Here is a 24,684-nt window from a genome sequence, read left to right on the forward strand (position 1 = left end):
TTATTAAAAGAATAAGAAAGCAGCATAATAATAATATTAACTTTATTCATAGCACCTTTCATGCAGCTCAAAAGCTCAAAGTGCTTTTACATTTGAAGCAAAACAAGAGCAAACAAGTACAACAAGGAGCTGAAGCATAAAAAAAAACTGTTTTGATCGGTTATGAACAGGAAGGAAGGAAGGAAGGAAGGGCAGTCTTAACTTCTCTCTGCAATACAATACAAAGTCATTCATGTAATTCCCAGAAGATCTCATAACTAACACTTCTTCTATTTAATGTATCAGTGGTGATTGTGCTGTTGTGGAGTTTTTATTGTAGGTTTTATTGAGCCACAAAGTTTCCTGATTGAAATGCATTGAGCGCATCTGCAGGCTTCTCAAACATCACTTTATTTTGTTGTTCTACTTTTTTAATGGTGTGTTGCTTCACATATGGCTCATTACTGCCGCCAGCTGTCACTCTACATCAACACTCTCCATGCATAATAACTAGACTTTATATATTAAATCACCCTCCCATCCTTTATGTGCACCAACATGTGTGTGTCTTTATGCAAGTTGGCAAGATAGAAAACAGTGCAGGAGTACGGCTTTACATTTCCATCAGTGTTCAGAAACTACGTAAAGTGCTAAAGTTTTTCTTCTTCTTATTGCAGTTGGATGTTAGAGCTTCACTTTTCAGAATGATGTTTATTAGAGATTTGTCATTATAACCGAACAACCGCATAATCGTTTTTAGGGATCAATGAAGACCATTGTGTTTTTTTTTTAATTGGAAAACTTTAATGTAGAGTTGAGCTGTGTAGTCAAGTATTCGGGTTCATTAACAGCTACTTTCTGCCACTAGGAGGAGCTCTAAGCTTCTTGTGTTGAATTACAACCTGAAATACAGAGTGAATTTTTACAGCTGCCCTCGGCTACTTTGACTCGGTAGTAAGTTATCCTGCTAGCTGACTGGAGGGCAATGTTGCCAACTTGGCGACTTTCTTGCCAAAATCTGGCGACTTTCCAAACCCTCTTAGCGACTTTTTTCCTCAAAGCAACTAGCGACAAATCTAGCGACTTTTTCTGATGTTTTGGAGACTCTGAAGTGAAAGGACGTATCGCTCTGCAGTTACTGTCCTCAACGAGTAGCGGGTGCTGCCATGAGCCCCTCCCCCGTCCTAAAGCACTCACAGGCAGTCAGGTTCACAGTAGCCAGCTGCAGTCACAGCAGAGAGGAGACCCACACCACTCCGCGTCCAGACTGCAAATGAATTGCGCATGCGCAATTCCACCCTGCATAAGTCTTTTGATTAAATTTGATATTCTAACATTTAACAATACAGAACAAAATTGATTTAAATTTTAAAAAACAAACCAAGAATCAACATAAGAAAGTTCATTTGTAGTTCTAAACATATTTAGGTTTTTTTTAAACTCACTTTTTGTCTCTCCCAAGACGTTATTCCTTTCTCCTACAGCGTCCATTACAATTACATGTAAATAGCCAATTATGCAAATTAGGCGATGACGTCATTTATCGACTTCTAGCAACTTTAAGGACAGCCAATAGCTACTTTCCTTACTGAGGAGTTGCAACACTAATGGAGGGAACATGATGCAGACGAAGCCACAAAGAAAAGTCCAGCGTGGTTTAAAACCTTCCAGAAAGTAAAGGATAATGTTGTCATGTGTGATATAATATGTGGAGCAGAGTTGAGCTATGGTGGCTTCACATGGACAAAAAGCTGCTGTCTGCTGAGACGGTTACTGAGGGAGACAGACCTGACACTAATCACCAAACTAATCCTTCAACATCTGGAACAAAAGTCAAAGAGAGAAACTTTACGTCTCTCATTGCTAACATGATTGTAAAGGATCTGCTTCCTGTTAGCTGTGTGGAAAGTAAAGGATTGAGACAGCTGATGGCCGATATGCACTAAGCGTTGTTTGTGGTAAAAAAACAGGCTTGAAATGTTTTATCCACTTTTTATTGAATATATTTATACCTCCACGCTGCTGCAAACTCTAATCCATTGTGGTCTGAAGTTTGAAGGTGAAGTCAATCTCTGCTGTTCGTGCTGTTGTGCAGCCAGCGGCGGAGTAAACCTGCAGCTTCTGGTGTGTGTGTGTGTGTGTGTGTGTGTGTGTGTGTGTGTGTGTGTGTGTGTGTGTGTGTGTGTGTGTGTGTGTGTGTGTGTGTGTGTGTGTGTGTGTGTGTGTGTGTGTGTGTGTGTGTGTGTGTGTGTGTGTGTGTGTGTGTGTGTGTGTGTGTGGCGCTCGACCGTCTGTTTGATCACAGTAATGGAGAAAATGTCAGATAAGATGCAGTAAGCACAGGCAGCCGTCCCCCCCCTGTCACCGTGAGGGAGAGAGCTGGATAGATGCAAGGGGAACGACAGAGGAATGTATAAAAAGAGAGAGAGAGATACTGGAGGGCAGGATGAATGAAGGATGGAGCTGGAGAGAGAGAGTAAATGGAGAGTGAGGGATGTTGGATGTAGATAAATAAAAGATAAAGCAGAGAGAGAGAGAGACTGACAGATCTGTACAAAATCTTTTCATCTGCAGCTTCTGTCAAAGAACACAAACATGTTGATACTGAGTCTGGTATATTTTTTATGTCTGATAACATGGAGACTCAGGACTTCCCTTTAAGCACAAGCCTGTTATCATTCATGTAACGTAAATGCTTTTCATTTAACAGTAACAACAGTCGTAACCTTGCGTGTGCTCAAAGCTTAACTGCCTTTTTTTTTTTTTCTTCTTTTCTCCTCCTTGTAATCTTTCAAATGTTTTCAAAGGACACTTGACATTTTAACCAAAAGCTCGGTGGCCTCATTTTTTGAGACATGCCCACACAGCTCGCTTTGCAACACGTTGCCTGTGGGTAGTGCTTAGTTTTCTTAAAAAGAAAGGAGGGAAGAAGAAGAAGAAGAAGGAGGAGAAGAAGAAGGAAGAAATCTCATTTTAAAAAGTGAGTGGAAGTGAGGAGAGGATTGTGTGCCTTCTGGGTGAGGTGAGGGAGATGAATGATGGAGTGACGCGGACCGTCATCTTCTGGCTGCAGGCCGCTGGTATCAGTTTAAAGTGTAATAAAGGAGGGAAAGCAGCGACCGAGCTGTGGCTCATCTTCATCTTCCTCTTCCTCAGCAGCAGCAGCAGCAGCAGCAGCAGGGAGTTTTCTTTAACCCTCCTGTTGTCCTCGAGTCAAGGGAGGAAGAAGGAAGGAAAGGAGGGAGGGAAGGAAGGGAGGAAGAAAGGTAGGAAGGATAAAGGAAAAGAGGAAGGAAGGAAAGAAGGAAGGTGGGGGGAGGAAAGAGGGAGGGAAGGAGTAAGGAAGAGAGAAAAGAGAGAGGAAGGAGAGAAAGACAGAAGGAGAGAGGAAGTAAGGACAGAAGGAAGGAAAGAAAGAGAAGGAGGGAGGAAGTAAGGACAGACGGAACGAGGGAAGGGAGGAAAGAAGGAACAGTCAAAACAGACGGGGTCAATTTCCTCCCTCCGGCCTTCTATCTTTCTTTCCTTCCTCTCTCTTTCCTCCCTTCCTTCTTTCCTTCCTCCTTCCCCCTTTCTTCCTTCCTTCTGTCCTTCCTCTCACCCTCCTTCTCTTTCTTTCCTTCCTCTCTCTTTCCTCCCTTCCTTCTTCCCTCCCTCCTTTCATTCCCTCCTTTCTTCCTTCCTTCGTTCCTTCCTTCGTTCCTTCCTTCGTTCCTTCCTTCGTTCCTTCCTTCCTTCTTTCCTCCCCCCTACCTTCCTCCCTTCATTCTTTCCTCTGTCCTTCTTTCCTTCCTCCCTCCCTTCCTCTTTTCCTTTCTCCCTTCCTCCTTCTTTGTTTCCTCCCTCCCTCTTACCTTCTTTCCTTCCTCCCTTCCTTCTTTCCTCTGTCCTTCTTTTCTTCCTCCCTCCCTCCTACCTCCCTTCTTTCCATATTTCCACCGTCCTTCCGTCCTTCCTTTTCTTCCTCCCTTCCTTCTTTCCTTTCCTCCCTTCCTCCTTCCTTTCCTTCCTTCTTCCTCCCTTCCTTTCTTGACTTGAGGACAAGAAAATGTGGACTCTCATCAGCCGCTGTGATATTTTGAACCTGTTTATCTGTCTATATGAACATTGGCTTTGTGATCATTTGGCTCCTTTAGACTTTCCAAATGTTAATGCGTCAGATTCTGTTAACAGGAAGAGTAATTCAGATCTAAACAAACTAATTCCTGTTTAAAAAAGCCTCTTCTCATGTTTTGTTTCTCTGCCGTTAGTCGTTTTCTTGGACCAAACAGAGAAGATTAGATTTTTGGAAACAAACATTTCCCCATAAAGAGCTTTTTGATAGCTTTGAATTTAAGGAGATTTTATTTATACGAGCTGCAGCAAAAAACAGTAAAAGAACAAAGCAGATGCAGAAATTACAAATTAAATTTACTTTTTTTTTTTAAAAGAACAGAAAGAATAGGCACTTTTCTTTCATCACAAACCCCTAAACTAATTCTCATGTGTTCCTTTGATGATCTTGGACTTTTCAGTCAGTATCTGCAGACGTGACAGACTCTCTCAAAGCCAGGAAATATTAAATCTTCACTTCATATAATTATAGCAGGATTAGGGGAGAACGGGGTTGGTTGTCACACGTTTTGGTACTGAACGTTTCAGAATTTAGGTGAGATGTTACTTTAGAGATCATTTCTGGAGTAAATTGCTTGACATCTAGGTGAGAGGACGTTTAGTGTTTTTCATGTGAAAATGTAAATATCCAACTCTTCAGTGTTTCTCTTCTGGGCTTTTACACAATGAGTTTATAATAAAAACAATTATAAGCATTAAAAAGTATGAAGAGAGAGCGATAGTTAGGTAGTTTTTTTCTTAGCTACGCCAAAACATGTGGTTGTTAGCTTTGCTGGTAGCAAAAAGTCCCAGTTGGGGAAGCTTGTCACATTCTCTTCGGGGTTGGTTGTCACATGTTGGTATATACATATATGGTGTCATATATCTAGTTCTTTATTTCTTTTAAGAGAGCAAAATGAGCAGGAACTTTGTCAGGAAGACAAACAAGGGTCAGACTCCTCCAGATGTGAAGCTCAGAGCAGTCAGAGAGGTGAAAATGAACAATATTGTCATATAAGGACAAAAAAGGCACTTAGCGGAATGATTTTTTCCTGTTTATGTTCTCTTGGTGCAGGAGATGTATTATGTTGTTGTATTTCAATGAAACTAAACATTTTAAATATTTTTTTAAGACTGTATACATTTTTTATTTTTCCCCATTAAAATAACACAGGGACAACCAACCTCCATGGTGTCTTACTACCAACCCCATAGTGTGTGACAACCATCCCCATCGTGTGGTTGGTTGTCACAAGTGCACAAGACATATTTGACGGTTCATATCTTTTGAACAGAATCAGCTGAAGGAGAGTAAGACCTCTCTATTCCTACTTGACACTTTAGCGATCATTACAAATTAAAAGGGAATTTATTCAGTTTATGGTTTATGAGGAATTTAAAGGAAATTAAAAAGTGTGACTACCAACCCGTTCTCCCCTACTCTGCAGAATTCATATATTTTCATTAGATTTTTATTTATACTCTTTTTTTATTACATTTGTGTTGATATTCTTGATTGATACCTTTATGATTGTTTGTTCCCGCCTTCAACCTCCAGCGTTCAGGAACTTAATCTCTCCTCTGCTCTGTTTCTTTCTTTTTTTGGATGCCGGAGGGCGTTTTTATGTTCCTTCCTGATGAGGTTGAGAGATTGTGTCACTTCTAAATGCACTTTTTTCCCCGCATATTTGAGAATAGTTTGCAGTTATTTGAAACTACAGTCTGGTCCGGTTGCTTTTTGCCATTTGCTCTGCTGAAGTGTCCTTAAGCAATGCATCGAGCCCCAACTTGCTCACACACTTTTAATTAACTAAAGTATCAAGGTGAAAAGGATCAGCAAGGTGTAGGCCTCTCAAAACTAATGTCACCAAGTCCATTAAGTCCATTAATTCAGTGTAGTATCTGTAGAAGAGGCACTTCATCTGAGTATCTGGGTTTGTTTTCCATCTCTCACTGTGTGTGTCTGCATGCATTCACAGTTTGGTTATTATTTATTCCACACATTCTTCTCCCTTGTCAAAAACCACTGATGTATTAAGGAGATTTACATACTGTGGTCAGAGATGACGGCCCATTCATTCCCAATGACGGCTGCTCAGCGGCGCTTGAAGCCAAAAAGAAAAAGAAAGAAAGTCTGTCATGTTTCTGCACGTCCGAGACTTCATCCGGATGAGCCGACTGTCTTCTGGTCGGCTCTCCACTGAACATGACTGAGATATAAAATAATTCAATCCATCATGTGGCTCTTCGAGACTTTACAAATGTTGCTTTATTTGAGTCATTTTGTGGGGTTTGTAACTCTCACCATGTTTTTTTATGGCCGCTGTGCATCACATGACAGACCTGTAAATAATTACACATTTTGGCTAGGGATGCACCGATCCGCTTTTTTCACCTCCGATACCGATATCTGAGGTTTAGTATCGGCCGATACCGATCCGATACCGATACAGAAAAACAGCGCTGAATTATCTAACAAATGGTCTCATTGTGTGGAAAAGACTGGGATCATTATTTTGTGCATCAGACTTGACTTAAACATTTCTTTCCTATTTTTTAAAAACAAATAAACAGATATAACTGTACTGAGTTACTTATTTATTTAATAACTTTGCACCATTACAACAATCTTAAACCAATAGCTTCTCTAGCTTGGTCAAACAACATGTAAAAAAAATATCCATCCATAACAATGAAGTTCATTAACCTCTCCGTGATGTTTGTTGCCTGCACACTATTAGGTGGACATTTTTCACCTCTTTCTTTCATCTCCTTCAAAGTTAGCTGCTTCATACCGCCTTCTTTTTGTTTATTCAGTCCAATGAACTCAGTATGCTCCCTGAAATCTCTGTAGGTGCTTGATTAAGTTGGTTGTGTTATAACTTGACGTTTTACTACCGCCCCTCGGAACATTTAATGCGCAGGTATTGCAAGTAGTCGTCGAGTTTGTAGTGGCAAAAAAAACTCCCTTTTAACAGGAAGAAACCTCAGAACCAGACTCAAAGTGGGAAAACATCTGCCTTGACCTGTTGGGGTACAGAGGAGAGAGAGGAAGGAGAGGAGAGAGAGAGAGGAGGGATAGGAGAGAGAGGAGGAAGGAGAGGAGAAAGAGGAAGGATAGGAGAGAGAGGAAAGAGAGGAAAGAGAGAGGAAGGAGAGAGAGGAAGGAGAGGAGAGAGAAGCACAATGAAAATCAACATTGAAGCTAGTAGGTCCGGGACTGGAATCTGTCATCTGGACGTCTACAGGCCCAGATTACCTGTGAGACGAGAACGGCAAAAAGCCCAAAAATCCATCTTGGAAAAAAATCCCCAAGTCATTTCATAGGGGTTGTGATGCTGATTTACAGACGTCTCTTTCCCTTTGTCAAATTGGATTCAGAGCCTGATGCTCTTCTTGCGGGCTTGGTCAAAAACCTGCCACCTACATTACTAACAATGCATCTCAACTACGGACAGTTAAGTGGGAGATTTGGGTGTATTATGCTAATAGCAGCTAATGTAGCCTGGAGCTGTTGGCCTCCAGCAGAGATGAAGAGCAGGGCTACAGAGGTCTGGTCACCTGACTCACTTCAGAGCTGTCATGTCTCACCATTTAACCATTAAACTCATGGAAGTGACACAGAACTCAGCCACACATGCTCTTTTCTCACGCTGACTTTCATCTTCGCTTCCTCAGATGCGAAGCGAACAAAAACCCTCCTGGGAAGTAAATCTCACCCTGAGCTACAGTCAAAACATGGCAGCTTTTGCTTCTTTCTCACTCACATATCAGCTTTCACCCTGCTCCCTTCTACCTTTTAACACATATAGTAACACTCCTCAACACCTGTAAACAGAGTTTAATGTGTAAACTCAAGAAATCAGTGATTAACCCTCCTGTTTTCCTCGAGTCAAGGAAAGGAAGGAAGGTAGGGAGGAAAGAAAGAAGGAAGGGAGGAAGGAAGGGAGGATGGAGAAAAGAAGAAAGGAAGGTAGGAGGGAGGGAGGAAAGAAGGAAGGAGGGAGGAATGAAGGAGGAAGGGAGGAAGAAGGAAGGAAAGGAGGGAGGAAGGAAGGGAGGAAGACGGAAGGAAGGGAGGGGGAAGGGAACAGTCAAAACAGACGGTCAATTTGACTCGGGAGGACGAACCGAAGAAATGACTCAACTCAAACCATCAGACTCCACTCAGTGTTTATTTCTTTCTCTTCAACAGGTGACAAACAGACCGAGCTACCGATATCGAAACAGGAAGCAAAGCTCATCATTGAGGACTTCGACCCGTCTAAAGAATACAACTTTAAAATCACTGCAGTCCACCGAGGACAGGAAAGCAAACCTCTCCGGGCCAAACATGAAGGTAAGAGAGTCTTTTCATCAGCTGTTAGTGGTAGGACTCTACTGATGAAGTGGTTTTAACCTTCCTGTTGTCCTCCCGGGTCAAATTGACCCCGTCTGTTTTGACTGTTTCTTCTTTCCTCCGTCCTTCCTACCTTTCCTTCCTCCCTTCCTCCTTTCCTTCCTTCTTTCCTCACTTCCCTTCTTCCTTTCCTTCCTTCTTTCCTCACTTCCCTTCTTCCTTTCCTTCCTTCCTTCCTTCCTTCTTTCCTCACTTCTTTCCTTCCTTCCTTCCACCCTTCCTTCTCTCCTTACTTCCTTCCTCTTTTCCTCCCTCCTTACTCCTTTCCTTCCTCATTCCTTCCTTCCTCCCTTCCTTCCTTGACTCGAGGACAACAGGAGGGTTAAAGGCTGATAGTGATGCTGATGCAGGTTATTCTGCAGTTGACAGATTTAGCAGCATGTAATTAAAAGTTAAATGTAAAACTAACTGAACTTGAAAGCAAGAAGTAAGTGTGATGTTGGGTTGACAGCCGCGTCCAATCCAAAATGACAGAAAAGTGCCACCGAACTTCCCTCTGTGGGATCGAGCTCTGTACTTGTGGCTCCAATCAGTGATGGATGTGTCAGCGGGTGTTTTCCATCAGCTGTGATTGGGCAGAACGCCTGCTGTGACATCACTGATTAGGGTGTGGCCATGACAACAACCTCACACACATAGCAGCGATTTAAGTGTTGTGAATTACTGGGTGTAAGTTCTGGATAAAATGGTGCCAAAGTTTCTGTTTGTGTTCAGTAGCTGCCAAAATGAACTGGGTGTATCGTCGTGGGAATTGTCTGAAAGCACTAAAACTTATAATATAGATTACAAGCAGGATTTAAATAGAGTAATTAAAAAGCATGACAATATTTTGCCTGTTTATAAATGTAATAAAGCTGATAAAACGTAAAAACTCTGCCAAATTATTACAGTTATTACATTATTAGCATCATTAAACAAACGTTTACAAAGCTGATAACATACTAATATCACTTTATCTAGTTTTATTTATTGGATGTAAACAACCAGCCAATAATTAAGTTATTACATTATCGGCTTTATTACACACAAAAAACTGCAAAAAATAAGTACAAGCTTTACAATCTGTACAGCAATACAACATCGTCTTTCTTTCCACCCTCAATTCAAATAACTCCCCAAACAAAACCCTTAAAATGGAGGGATAAATGTCAGGAAGAGCAGCAGATCAGGGTTCCCTCTCTCAGGACGGACAGATAATTATAGATGGATTGATAACAACATGTGAAGAGTCAGATCAGGAAGATGTGAAGCATCTTTCAGGTCCAATAAACACGTTGAGTCAATTTCCTTCCTCATTAAACATTTACAAAGCTGATTGTTTTAATTAACCCTCCTGTTGTCCTCGAGTCAAGGAGGGAAGGAAGGAAGAAGGGAGGAAGAAGGGAGGAAGAAGGAAGGAAAGGAGGGAAGGGAAGAAGAAGGAAGGAAGGGAGGAAGAAGGAACGAAATCGGGGAAGGATGTAGGGAGAAAAGAAGGAAGGAGGTAGGGAGGGAGAAAGGAAAAGTGGAAGGGAGGAAGGAAGGAAAGAAGGAAGGTAATGGGAGGGAAGAAGGAGGGAGGGAGGAAGGAAGGAAGGAAGGAAGGAGGGAAGGAAGGAAGGAAGGAGGGAGGGAGGAAGGAAGGATGGACGGACAGAAGGAAGGAAGAAAAGGGGATGGAGGAGGGAAGGAGTGAGGAAAAGAGGAAGGAAGGAAAGAAGGACAGAGGGAAGGAAAGAAGGAGGGAGGGAGGAAGAAAAGGGGATGGAGGAAGGAAGGAAGGGAGGAAAGAAGGAACAGTCAAAACAGACGGGATGAATTTGACCCGGGAGGACGACACAAAGGTTAAAAGTATGAAACCGACATTGTTTGCATCCTTTCTCTCTTTCTAGTTTACAGGCTTCTTCTTTCCTGCATTTCTTGGCTCATTAAAACCACCTGGAACTAAAACTCAATCATAACGGCACAGTCTTCCATTGTTCAGTGATACCTCTGCTGTTTATCCAGCTGTGGAGGACGGAGGCTCGGACTAACCTGAGGAAAGCAGGAGAGAATTCAAACAGCAGAATTAATTCAGAAAGAGCCAAAAAGCCGAACCCAACCGAGCTATTTCAGAGGGAAACACAGGAATAACACATGTTGTTCTTTTTTGAATTGGGTTTATTTAAATTCCAGAAATCCTACAGATGCTGTGTGTCTCCTTCTGAAATGTCAAGGGAGAGAAAAAAACCTTTGACTCAGGATTTATAACATCATGCTGCTCTTCAATGCTATTCTTCTTTCCTCCCTACCTCCTACATTCCTTCCTTCCTTCTTTCCTCAGTCCTTCCTTCCTTCCTTCCTTCCTTCCTTCCTTCCTTTTCTTCCTCACTCCCTTCTTTCTTTCCTTCCTCCCTTCCCCTTTTCCTTTCTCCTTCCCTCCCTCCTTCCTTCTTTCCTCCCTCCCTCCCTCCCTCCCTCCCTCCTACCTTCCTTCCTTCCGTCTTTCGTCATTCCTTCCTTCCTTCCTCCCTTCTTTCCTTCCTCCCTCCCTCCCTCCCTCCCTCCCTCCCTTCCTTCCTTCCTTCCTTGACTCGAGGGTTATTTTCACTAAAACATCATCGTCTTCAACAGATCAACAGATCAGTGATTTAAATCCACCAAACATCTAAAAGTGTTGACTTTTTATATAACTTGTTATAAAAGGATAAAATAAAGTAGCTGAGATCCTCCGGCTCATCAGGACTTTAACTTTAATCACACTGTGTCCAATTCATCAAAGTAAAAAAGGTTTTGATGTGTTTTTCTGTTGCTGCCTTTTGGCTTTTTTCTGATATAAAAGCTTTAATACTCATATTTGAAAAATGAAAAATCTCTTTCTTTGAAACACTTCATAATTAAATCATAGACTGTATATAAAATGGACGTAACATCCATGACTTCACCCATTGGTTTGTGGACTGCTGCTCGGAGGCCAATAGTATCGGATCTGAGCAGCGCCATCTTGAATATTTCAGGTGCATGCTGGGAAAAATAAATACACGGATTGTACTTATATGGGCATCAGGAGGAGCATGAGGCGCCCTCCTGAACCTGTGAACCAATCAACCTGTCAATCACGACGTAGCCACGCCCTAATGCATACCCTGCTTTATCGTCACATATAAAATCAGGGAGGCCAAAATGTCCCAAATGAACATCATACTGCATTGAAGAAGGCTTTAAACTAGCGATTGAGACCATAAACACATTTTGAAAACGTTTACTGAGGTTAGAGATCAAGTGAGAAGTTGGTGAATTCTCCATTGACTTGTATAGAGACGGAAGTCCTTTTGACACCAAAATGGTCACCCCCTGGTGGCCTTTTGATAGAATGCAGTTTTAAGTTACTTCAGCGTTGGCCTCATTGCAGAGGACCGGAACTCCCCACCTGAATTAAATGCATGTTTTCATTTGATTCATTGATTGAAATGAATTGATATACTGTGTTGTAACCCTTTCCTCTTCCTCTCACATCACTCATTAATAGAGATTCTCACATTATGTGTTATTTCTAGCAGTTCAAAGATCATCTGTGGAGATGGCTCAGTCCCAGAGGAGACCAGACAGAGTCGCTGAGGAAAACAACGAGATCTCAGAAGGTAAGAATGAGGCAATCCCGGTGAAAAGAAACCAAAAAAAAAAAACCTGATTGATGGATCTGTGAGTGTCTGGTTGTCTGGATTCAAGACCTCTCCTGTTTAACACGAGCAGAGGAATACTCTTTTTTTTTTTTTTTAAGTCTTTTTTTAAGGAGATTTTTCTCTTTTGAAACCTCATCTCTGCAAGACAAGCTGCCACTCCTCAAGAGCAACTTCAAAAGGGAAAAGTAAGAAAAGTGTCCTATAACCTGAAACACATTTTTCTACAAATTGGGAGAAAACGGAGCTGGAGACTTCTCTTGTTCTCAGCTCAGCTCTCCTAAATCCATCTTTCTCTTTCTTTGTGTGTGAAGAAAAAGTTTCATTTTCAATCCCCTGACCTTTCTGAATCTGAGACTTTTAACCAAGCGGGAAAAAAGAGGTAAAGTGGAAGCTGAAGAGGCCTCCGAGTTTTGTTTTTAAACGGCACATCGTCGCATCTTCTTCTCTCTGTTCTGCCCGATGTCTCATGATTACTGTCCTCACACGTCTGAAGAAGGAAGAATCGCCTGCGAATGTAATATCCTCGCACCTAGACCGCGATTGTCATCGAGCCTCATTCCCTGAGAAAAAGTGCGAAGAGAGGAAATGAAACGGTGTTTGGAGGGGGGGGGGGATTCGAGCAACATCCTTGTGACAGCCAGGAAATGAATAGTGTGGTAAACAAGCTTATTATAATTTTGAGAAGTGATTGTAAGCGACGGCACGCTGAGACGAACAATCAGTTGTTGCAAGGGGAAACAGTAAGGTAAGCTGTGTGTCTTCTTCTTTTCATACTGCAAACAACAGAAGGAAAGTTTAACATCAATAATTGTGCAAAAGAAATTGTTATTTTTACCTCAGAAAACAAGTTAAAGCTCTAAAGACTGTATCTAATGCAGAGGTGTCAAACTGATTTTCAATCATGTGGGCCAGACCATTAAAAAGATGGAAGGAAGGAGGGAGGGATGAATGGAAGGAAGGATGGATGGATGGAAGAAAGGAATGAAAAGAAGACAGGAAGGAAAAATGGAAGGAAGGTATGAAGGAAAGAAGGAAGAGAGAGAGAAGGAACGAAGAAAGGGAGGAAGGAAAGACAGAAGGGAGAAAGGACAGATGGAAGAGAGAGAAGGAAGGAAGGAAAAAAGGGAGGAAGGACAGAAGGAAGGATTGACAGAATAAAGGAAGAAAGGGAGGAAGGAAAGATGGAAGGAAGGAGGGAAGAAAAGAGGCAAGAAAGGGAGGAAGGAAGGACAGAATGAAGGAAGTAAGGAAGGAAGGAAGAAAGTATGGACGGACAGAATAAAGGGAGGAAGGACAGAAGGAAAGAAAGACAAGGAAGAAAGGAAGGACGGACAGAATGAAGGAAAGGAGGAAGGACAGAAGGAAGAACGGGAGAAAGGAAAGATGGAAGGGAGAAGGAAGGAAGGAAGGACAGAAGGAAGAGAGGACAGAATCAAGGAAGGAGGGAAGAAAAGAGGTAAGAAAGGGAGGAAGGAAAGACAGGAAGGAAAGTGGGCCGGATTGGACCCTTTGGCGGGCCGGTTCTGGCCCACGGGCCTCATGTTTGACAGCGCTGCTCTAATGTGTCATAAAGGTTGTAATTTGATGTCTTTGTTGCTACTGTGTGAAAAAAGTCAATAAACATGTTTTTTTTTTCTCTTCTTCTTTGGTTGAAAAAGTCCCTGCAGCTTTTTAATGTAGAATCTCGTAGTTTTTTTAACACGATGCTGCATTCCTTTGCAGCCTTTGAAAAAAAAAAAAGAAAAAAGAAGTGATGTGTGAGTGTTGTCTCATTTTGAAAGCCTCTGAAATGGAGGAATGGTGTTAATGATGGAGTGCAGATGGGGAGATTCTGGCAGACGGTTAGCCGCCGACTTAACCTCAAATTACTGCTTCTGCTCTGAAATACTGACTTTTATATCTTTGTTTTCATCTAAATCTACTTATCAGTGCATCTCAATCAGCTTCTCCCCCTTTATTTGTCTGTTTTTTTAAATGCTGCAGCTTGTTCGAATTTCCTTTTTTTTTTTTTTTCTTTTAAATGAAAATTGCTCCTGCAGCTCTCTCCTCGCTGCAAATTTCATTTCACATTATCACCTTGCCTCATCACATCCGAAGCAACTACTTATCAGTGCTGCTCAATCAGCCTCTCCTTTATTTGTCATTTTTTTTCATAGACTGTATATAAGAAATGGACGTAACATCCGTGACGTCACCCATTGGTTTGTGGACTGCTGCTCGGAGACCAATAGCATCGTATCTGAGCAGCGCCATCATGAACATTTCAGTTGGATGCTGGGAAAAATAAAAACATGGATTCTACTTATATGGGCATCAGGAGGAGCATGAGGCGCCCTCCTGAACCTGTGAACCAATCAACCTGTCAATCACGACGTAGCCACGCCCTAATGCATACCCTGCTTTATCGTCACATATAAAATCAGGGCGGCCAAAATGTCCCAAATGAACATCATACTGCATTGAAGAAGGCTTTAAACTAGCGATTGAGACCATAAACACATTTTGAAAACGTTTACTGAGGTTAGAAATCAAGTGAGAAGTTGGTGAATTCTCCATTGACTTGTATAGAGACGGAAGTCCTTTTGACACCAAAACGGTCGCCCCCTGGTGGCCTTTTGATAGAATGCAGTTTTAAGTTACTTCCGCGTTGGCCTTATTGCAGAGTACCATAACTCCCCGCCCGTTTTTTTTAATGCTGCAGCTTGTTTGAATTTCCTCCTTTTTTTTCTTTTAAATGAAAATTGCTTCTGCAGCTCTCTCCTCTGCTGCGAATTTCATTTCACATTATCACCTTGCCTCATCACATCCGAAGCAATTACAGCCCGAATCCTGTAAAATTAGGATTTTATTCTTCTCTGAGTGGAACGAGACCTCGCCAGACTAAATTTAGTAATTGGTCTTTTTTTTTTTTTTCATTTACCAGACAGCAGAAACTTTACAAGCTTATCTTTCTCTCTGTTACTACCTGAAATAGTCTTAGTGTTAAAGAAAACTCTGATGTCCTCGGGTCATTTTAATCCAGTCTGGGAATTACATTTTTTTGCAATGTGGCGTCCAACCTCCTCTCCAGTAGTGAGGAAGGGAAGATGTTGCAGCAGCAGAAATAAAGAGGAATAAAGATGTGTTTTAATTGTCATAAGTACCCTTAGCAAAAAGTAGTTTATTCAAGTGTACGAGTATACTTATGTATACTCGTAGTCCCCCCCCTCGTTCCTTCTTTCATCCCTCCCTTCCTTTTTTCTTTTCCTCCCTTCTTTTTTCCCTCCTTTTCTTCCTTCCTTCCTTCCCTTCCTTCCTTCCTCCTTCCTTCCTTCCCTCCTTCCAGCTACCCTTCCTTCCTTCCTTCCTTCCTTCCTTCCTTCCTTCCTTCCTTCCTTCCTCCTTTTCTTCTTTCCTTCCTTCCATCTTTCCTTCCTCCCATCTTTCCTTCTTCCCATCTTTCCTTCCTTCCTTCTTTCTTTTCTTCCATCCTTCCACCTTTCCTTCCTCACCATCCTTCCTTCCTTGACTCGAGGACAACAGGAGTGTTAATACCAGATGGCAAACTGCCACAAGATAAACATAAACATACATATTTACTATCCAAAAAGTCGTGGACCCCCAGGAACAAAGGAAATTGGGGCCTTAAGCCATAAAGGATTCGCTGGCACTTCCCTAAAACCTCAAGTCTTGGTGAATGAGATAAGAGGAGCTTGTGTGCAGCAGTCTGAATAAAAGAAAGATTTAACTTAGCTTCCATGATGCATTATGTGCTGCTATAGAGGAACTAAACAGAGACAGCAGCCTCTATAAACACTTCTGATTTGGGAAGATGTTTGAGTGGCACTTTCTTTAAATGAGAGAGATCTGATGTCAGGTGAGAGAGAGCGCTCATCGACTCGACAGATGTTTAATGAAAAAAAAGAAGGGCGCTAGACTTCACCGGCTGTGTTTTGCCGTCGCCAGCCAAGACGAGTCAAAGCAGAGAGCGAGACGGCAGACTGATGGGAGGGAGGCGATCAGCGAGTCCAAAAAGGATCCGATCCAGAGAGATAATTACAGCCGGGACTTCCATAAAAGTTCTTTTTTTTGACTCGTTTCTGCAGCTTTGGGTGTTGTGAGATTGCTACTCTACTGCAGCCTCTTTCATTTGTCTCCTCTCTCTGCGTCTGTTTCCTATTGTAAGTCTGACAGCCTAATAGCTTCAATCTTTGCATAAACAAATGCTTACACCACAAACAAAAAGCCAAAGCAGCATATTAAATGTACAATTTAAAACAAATAGACGGATTCTACTTATATGGGCATCAGGAGGAGCATGAGGCGCCCTCCTGAACCTGTTTACCAATCAACCTGTCAATCACGACGTAGCCACGCCCTAATGCATACCCTGCTTTATCGTCAAATATAAAATCAGGGAGGCCAAAATGTCCCAAATGAACATCATACTGCATTGAAGAAGGCTTTAAACTAGCGATTGAGACCATAAACACATTTTGAAAACGTTTACTGAGGTTAGAAATCAAGTGAGAAGTTGGTGAATTCTCCATTGACTTGTATAGAGACGGAAGTCCTTTTGACACCAAAACGGTCGCCCCCTGGTGGCCTTTTGATAGAATGCAGTTTTAAGTTACTTTCTCGTTGGCCTCATTTCAGAGGACCGGAACTCCCCGCCTGGTCTGCACAGACAAATCCGCATAACAATCAGTTTCATTTATAATTGCAGTTGGTATAAACTTAATGTTGGCAAATGTAGTTATAAAAAGCTTCTCCCACTCTCTCTCTTGCAAGCTTCCACACCAACAACGTGTGTGTGTGTGACATACATCTCTCTACTTATGGTACGTCTTTAACTAATTAAGCTCTTATACATCAGAAACTAAGTTGCTTCAAACAGGTTGATAAAGTGCCTTGTTTAAAAAAAGCAAAGTAATTACATGGTTTGAATCTATTTTTCCCCATGAAAATGCACATAATCAGAAACATTGAAAGTAACAAGATTTTAGTCAGAAACATGCACCAGTTAATAGTAATAGAAATATACCAGTGTTATGTTAATGTTTATTAGGCTGAGTGGAGTTGTTTGCTTTCCTCGAGTTAGATCGATAATTTGCTGGTTGCCTGGCAACCTCACTGGGACGACAAGACTCCAGGAATTCATAGAAGACATAATCCGCCTCGTAACCCCCTCGGATTAACGAACAAATGAGATGCAGAGTGTTAATCAGTGAGATGAATTAGAGTTAGAGTTAATTAGAGGTGCTGTTCTTTGGACACAGCCAGGCTTTGTGTTGTCCTCCCGGGTCAAATTGATCCCGTCTGTTTTGACTGGTCCTTCTTTCCTCCCTTCCTTCCTTCCGTCTGTCCTTCCTCCCTCCCTCCTTCTCTCTTTCGTTACTTCCTCTCTCTTTTCTCCCTTCCTTCTTTCCTTCCTCCATCCCCTTTTCTTCTTCCTTCTGTCCTTCCTTCGTCCCTCCCTCCTTCTTTCCTTCCCTCCTTTTTCTTCCTTTCTTTCCTTCCATCTGTCCTTCCTCCCTCCCTCCTTCTCTCTTTTGTTCCTTTCTTCCTCTTTCTTCCTCCCTCCCTTCTTTCTTGTTTCCTCCCTCCCTCCCTCCCTCCTACCTTCCTTCCTTCCTCCCTCCCTTCCTTCCTCCTTCCCTCCTTTCCTTCCTTCCTCCCTCCTTTCCTTCCTTCTTCCTCCCTCCTTTCCTTCCTTCTTCCTCCCTTCCTTCCTTGACTCGAGGACAACAGGAGGGTTAAAAACATAACTTCCAAATCCATATCCAAAGAAGTTCCAAAGTAGTGAACCTGTTATCTGTTTATTCAGAATTTAGAGTTAAATCCAGCGTAGAAAAACACCCATTTGTGTATATTTGTTCCTCTTTCCCTCTCCTTTCTGTACACAGTCTCTCTCTCTCTTTCTCAAGCTGTCTGCTCAGTTTACCAGAGTTGCACATAAATATAAATAAAGTCGGGCAGCAGAAGCTTGTCACTGGAGGAGGCAAACCATTAGTGGGAGAGAAACGAGAGCGCGGACCGACCGAGAGACCAACATAGTAACAGTTGGTGATGTTTGTCAAAGATCTCGCGGTGGGTCCGCCTCAGCTCTGGCAGGAGTAGTGACCATTTGGCGAAAGAGTCCGAAAATGTTCAGGGTTGAGCAAAGGAGGGAAAGAGAGAGAGAGGGAGAGGAAACAGAGTTTAAATATGGTGTAACTGGTTTAAGAAAGCAACCAAGAGCAGTAAAACAAGTTAAATCTAGATATAAAACCAAATAAAAGTTTTTATGATACAGAAGCTACTGAGTCACCAAACCAAGACTTTCATTGCAATGAATTAGGTCTTAAAATACCAAGTAATAAAAAAAATACTGGTTTGGAAATTAGTTTACAGTCATATGAAATAGAAAAAAAAAGAATATGTTCACTTTTGAGAAGCTGAAACGAGCAAAACTTTGTAGTTTGACTAAAAAAATGCAAACAAACTTAAGATACTTTTGTGCTGTGATAGTTGCAAAACAGCTGGCGTGTGAACAACTCTGCACTAATGGGTACAAATTAATTCATTGAAGGGACTCTGCAACTCATTAACCATCTTGTTTCTTTAGAGTTAATTAGATAGACATGCTACAGCTAATGTTAATGTTTATGGCTCATTACAACTGTGGACACACGTTACAAATGAGTCAACAAACCAACATTTAAATTGCCAATGAATTAGGTCTTAAAATACCAAGTAATAAAATTAGTTTACAATCATAGAACATAGACAAAAACCAAAGACTTTCACCTTTGAGAAGCTGAAACGAGCAAAAGGTTGTAGTTTGACTAAAAAGCTTAAGATACCTTAAAGTGATAGTTGCAAACAGTTGGCGTGTGTGAACCACTCTGCACTAATGGGTACAAATTCATTAATTGGAGGCACTCTGCATGCAACTAATGAGTTAATTAGATAGAGCGGCTACAGCTAATGTTAATGCTCTATGGCTTCACTGTATTGGGAATGAAACACTGCAGGATTCAGGGGTTCAACTATTAAATAGTTCAATGGAGTCGAGAAGCTTTGACATACAAAACAACCATTTTATGGCTCATTTCAACTGTGGACACACGTTACAAATGAGTCAACAACCAGTACTTTAATTGCCAATGAATTAGGTCTTAAAATATCAAGTAATACAAAAAAGAATACTGGTTTGGGCATTAGTTTACAATCATATGAAATGGTTAAAAAACAGAAAATGTTCACTTTTGAGAAGCTGAAACGAGCTCAGTCGACTAAAAATGTGAGTCTGTATCTTTTAAGTGATAGTTGCAAACAGTTGGGAGAGTGTGTGTGTGTGTGTGTGAACCACTCTGCACTAATGGGTACAAATGCATTAATTGAAGGCACTCTGCATGCAATTCATGAGTTCATTAGATAGACAGTTAATGTAAATGCTCCACTGTATTGGGAATGAAACACTGCAGGATTCAGGGGTTCAACTATTATATTGTTCATTGGAGTCGAGAAGCTTGACATACAGAACAACCATTTTATGGCTCATTAACAACTGTGGACACACGTTACAAATGTTGGGTGTCATGTGAGATTAGAGCGAGGAAGCTAAGAGGGTCTCTGAAGCCGTTGGACCATCTGACAGGAACACCAGCCTTTAGTCTGCTCCAGTTTGAGCCAGACATGGAATAAAAAATCATGTTAAACTGGAAGAATATATTAGATTTCATGGCTGTATCTGAGACTCTTAAAACACTTGCTAAAAGGAAGTAATTATGTGCAGGGGTGTAGGTGTAGGGCTTTTAGACGACAGTAACAATGGAAAGAAAGTAAAGCACAAGCCACAATTCAAAATTTAAATCCAAATATACAACCTTTCAATCCATATAAGAGCTTCACCCAGGTCTTTTTTTGACTGGCTTGGTCTATTACGATTCAGATTTGAATTGTGGCTTTGCAGGAAGTTTAAAAAAAAACTTGCTAAAAATACAAGGAAACAGTAAAATATTGTGGCGTCTTATCAGAAATATTTCATACTTGATGGCGTTTACTCACACACACCTCTCTGCAGCTTTCAGTCCATGCCACTGCTCTCATTTTTCCATCCAATATCTCTCACAGGTCTGCTCTATTTCCCTTTTCATGCAATTTGCAGCATAATTTAGCAAAGCAAACTGATTTTAATGGAACCGTTACCATCATCTTTCATTTATTGTGCATAATGTGTCTGTGTATGTTGAAAAATGGTCATAGTGTGTTGTGGTATATCTGGTCTTTTGTAGGTTCGGTAATCTCAAGCGTTTAGCTCCATGTGGTTTGCTTTGAAAGGAGATATCAAAGTTCTTACTGCCAGACCCTCATTAACAGCTGAATGAGCTGCTGCTAATTATCATTCAGTTCATTATGATTGACTTTGTCATTGTAGATAAGTGTTTTAGGGGGGGTTTGTTGTTTGTTGAAGGACTCTGTTTATTAGACGTAAAGGACTTCTGCAGAGAAATGACTGAAAGGCTGAATCACTATTATCCAGAAAACTGTGTGTGTGCTCTATTACAGGCGGCTACCTTTGGGGGCCTTTAGACCAGTTAATTTGGGGACGGATTGTGCAACAGGACATAAGTTGTCTTAAATTGAAAAAAGGGCAGATTTTTTGGTCAGTGGTTAAGGTTAGGGTTATGGTAAGTCTCTCAAAAATTGATATAAACTAGTTCAGTGCCCGTGCAAAATGTTTTACTACAAAGTCAGACTTCCCAACTCACCTTCATGTTGATAGCGGCTCCCTGACGCCTGCAAATGAGATCCAATCTCTATAGCTCTGTGTTGCCGCTTATCTGAGTAATCTCCCCCCCCCCAGACCGACACTGATCGCCCCAGACTTTTTGCAGGTTGGGATGTCTGCAAAGCATCCTGGGCTATTCGAAGTGTTTTCAGTTTCGTCCATTTTTTTTTAGGGTCTGAAGTGTATTTCACATGTTAGCTGCCAAAGCTGTGCTGCCTTATAGCCTCTCTTAATCTGGTCCTGCGCTGTGCTCAGTGTGTGAGAAGGGGGAGTGGCCAGCAGGTAGAGCGGCTACAGCAAATGTGTGCTTCTTTTTACCGATATATTTATCTATATCTTTTACGTTTCTTATCCAAACAACGTCAAACTTGGCACTGCACTTACTCGAGCCCGTAGCAAGACCACCTGTCACGTTTGAAATGAATCTGATGAACGGTTCGAGAGATATGCAAATAACAGACAGACAGACAGACAGACGTTCCTGTCATTTATAAATATATGTATGTAATGTCCCCAAAAGTGACCATGCTGTGAGTGTGAGTGTGTGTGTTGTGTTCTTGTCTATCTATCATAATGGGGACCAGTTTCTGTTGAAAACCAGTGATGTGAGGACATTACTGAATTGTGAGGACATTTCGGTCAATCCGCACAACTTCAAAAGGGGGCAATTTGAGGCTTAAGACTTAATTTCACGGTTGAGGTTAAAACTGGGTCATGGTTCGGTTTAGGGTAAAGGTTAGTGTGTCCTCACAAGGGTATAAAGACCAGCGTTTGTTGGTGTAAGTCACCTGCTATTTCTCCAAACTGCCCCTAACTGGCCGCAGGCTAAAGGGGACAGATGGGGGGGAGGTAGGAGCCAATGAGTGAATAAACACCCACACACCACCCCTCCATCATACACACACATATCACACACTCAAATACACACACTCTCCACCCGACCCCATCATTGTCCCCTCCAGCTATCTTTTTTCATCAGCACTGCTTCTCTCTCTTGACAGCTATATTTGTTTGAACAGTTTTTCTCTCTCTCTCTCTCTCTCTCTCTCTCCTCGTCTCTCCTCTCTCTCTCTCTCTCTCTCTCTCTCTCTCTCTCTCTCTCTCTCTCTCTCTCTCTCTCTCTCCCCCCCATCATTTTTCCTCATTATTCTCTTCCATCTTTTGGTCGTTGGTCGGCTTCATTTCCTTTTCCTCTCCTTCCCTTTCTTGTTACGACATATTACTGTTACGTGAGCTTCTCGTGCACTACAAAGAATATGTAAAGTGACATTTCAGAGCTGTGTGAGATGATTTTTAGATGGGTGAAGCATCTTTGAGCAGCTTTCTTTTATCCTCCTTTTTGTCTTTTATCTCTTTTTTATTTCTTATTTTTTGCTATGATACCTATTTAAACATTTCTGCTACAAGACCTGAAGACAAATATTGATACTAACTAGTTTGTGTATCTGTTATTAGGAGCTCTATAAGGAGAGCAGATGTAACTTTCTTCTTCTTCTTCTTCCTCCTCCTCTTCCTCCTTCTCCTTCTCCTTCTCCAGCTGGCTCTAATCGAACCCAGACAGACACATGTGCACCTTCTGCAGATGATGAGAATATTAATTGCATATCATATTTGATGAAAGTATTGAACTCCCCCCCCCCCCCCCCCAGTTACAGCATTAAATTCAATTTTACACTCCTGCTTCAAAGCTTCTACTACACAATTTCAGTCATCATGTTAAGACCCCCCCCCCCCCCCCTTTTTTATTTTTTATTATTCCTCCAATTTTCCTCTCCTCTGTCCTCTTCTTCCTCATTCCTCTCTCAATTTTCACTTTCAGCCCTGTCTCAGCAGCAATTTCTGTGCCTTCCCTCCCTCCTATATCTGAATCCTCTCCTACAGCTTCACCCCTCCGTCTCATAGCTGACAGTCCTCTCCTTGCCCACACTTGCTGAATACCACAGCTATAGCCTCACAGGTCTGTTCTTGGGCTGCTGCCTCGCTGCTGATCAGACCTTTAACAGCTGCCTGCCTGCCTGCATACATACTGTCAATCTGGAGTTTCGGCTGCTTGTTTGTCTGCTGCTGATGTTGTCGTGTGTGTGTGTGTGTGTGTGTGTGTGTGTGTGTGTGTGTGTGTGTGTGTGTGTGTGTGTGTGTGTGTGTGTGTGTGTGTGTGTGTGTGTGTGTGTGTGTGTGTGTGTGTGTGTGTGTGTGTGTGTGTGTGTGTGTCTGCATTTCAATGTGCTTGTCTCTGCAGGCCGCCCAGGTACTTACATGGATGGTGCAGATAAATGAATTGCAGCTATCTTCTTCTGGTAAAAGCAGCTGTAATTGGCTTCTTGGATTCTCAGCATTTACACTTGAAATGTGTCCCAGTTTTACTAGTGAAAAATAAAGTTAAAATGTCCATAAAAACTCCACAAAACAACTCCTGGAACATAACCTGCTTCTACTATGTGTACCCAATAATTTCAAATATGTCTAGATAGCTTGCAACACAAGTATTTATTCAACAGCTAGTGACTAGACCTCAACCTCAGGTGAGATAAAATGAAACAGGTTTTTGTATCATCATTATGATATGATTTATATATGGATTACAGACATGAATACACAATCTAATATATAACATGTTTTCCAACGTGGTCCCAAGATGTTAAAAAAGCAAATGAACAAATGACATTTAGCACAAAACTAACAAAAGTCATGAAATCCAAAAATGTATGACCATTAAATAACCGTCAAGGGAGGAAGGAAGGGAGGAAGGAAGGGAGGAAGAAGGAAGGGAAAGGAGGAAGGAAAGGAGGAAGGAAGGCAGGCAGGCAGGAAGAAGAGAGGGAAGGAAAGGAGGGAGGAAGGAAGGAAGGAAAGAAAGGAAGGAGAAAGGAAAGAAGGGAGGAAGGAAGGACGGAGGAAAGAAGGAAGGAAGGAAGGTAGGAGGGAGGGAGGGAGAAAAGAAAAGAGGAAGGGAGCAAGGAACGAAAGAAGGACAGGAAAGACGGAAGGGAGGAAGGTAGGGGGAGGAAAGAAAGGAAAAGTGAAAGGGAGCAAGGAAGGAAAGAAAGAAGGACAGGAAAGACGGAAGGGAGGAAGGTGGGAGGGGAGGGAGGAAGGAAGGAAGGAAGAAAGTGGGATGGTGGAAGGAAAGAAGGAAATGAGGAAAGAGAGAGGAAGGAAATAAAGAGAGAAGGAGGAAGGGAGGAATGACAGACGGAAGGAAGGAAGGAAGGAAGGGAGGAAAGAAGGAACAGTCAAAAACAGACGGGGTCAGTTTGACCCGGGAGGACGACACGAAGGTTAAAAATAAAAAGTCATAACGCCCATATCAGGGACAACAAGGACAGATTGAGGGCTAAAATAAATAAAGTCAAAGTCAAAGTGTTCTTGGACCAAATACTGAACCCCAAAATTGCTCCCAATGGTTTTCCGCCATTGCTGTGTGTGTGTGTGTGTGTGTGTGTGTGTGTGTGAGAGAGTGAGCAGCAGAAACATTGTAAGTGCTTTGGATAGGAGATTTCATTATAAATCTGTTACCCTACTCTATAAATAAGTGCTGACCTGATTTCTATAAGCCTTGTTCATTTTTAACAGCTGGATGTGTAGTAAAAAAAAAGAGTTTCTGGCTACATTTCATCCTATTCTGAGGGCGGCATTTGTTTAGGCTGCAGTTGAAATACTAAAGCTCTGATTGTGCTCATTTTTTTGTATTGATGGCATTTACAACAATTCAAGGATTAAAGTCGTCTGTTTTTACTTGCTTGTCCCTGCTGGGAGGAGCTGGATGTGAGTGAGGAGCCACGTTAGCCAAATGGAAAGTAGACAATCATGGTTTAACT

General features: G+C 41.8%; 1 protein-coding gene across 1 annotated transcript in view; it reads left to right on the forward strand.

Moving 5' to 3' along the window:
- LOC133996800 (collagen alpha-1(XIV) chain-like) overlaps positions 1–24,684 on the forward strand; it is a 204,443-nt gene that overhangs the window by 17,293 nt on the left and 162,466 nt on the right. Inside the window, 2 exon segments of the mRNA XM_062436384.1 lie at positions 8,267–8,410; positions 11,989–12,069. Of these exon segments, the coding sequence (XP_062292368.1) occupies positions 8,267–8,410; positions 11,989–12,069 (225 nt within the window).

The sequence above is a fragment of the Scomber scombrus genome, chromosome 16, assembly GCF_963691925.1.
Source record: "Scomber scombrus chromosome 16, fScoSco1.1, whole genome shotgun sequence".
NCBI lineage: Eukaryota > Metazoa > Chordata > Actinopteri > Scombriformes > Scombridae > Scomber > Scomber scombrus.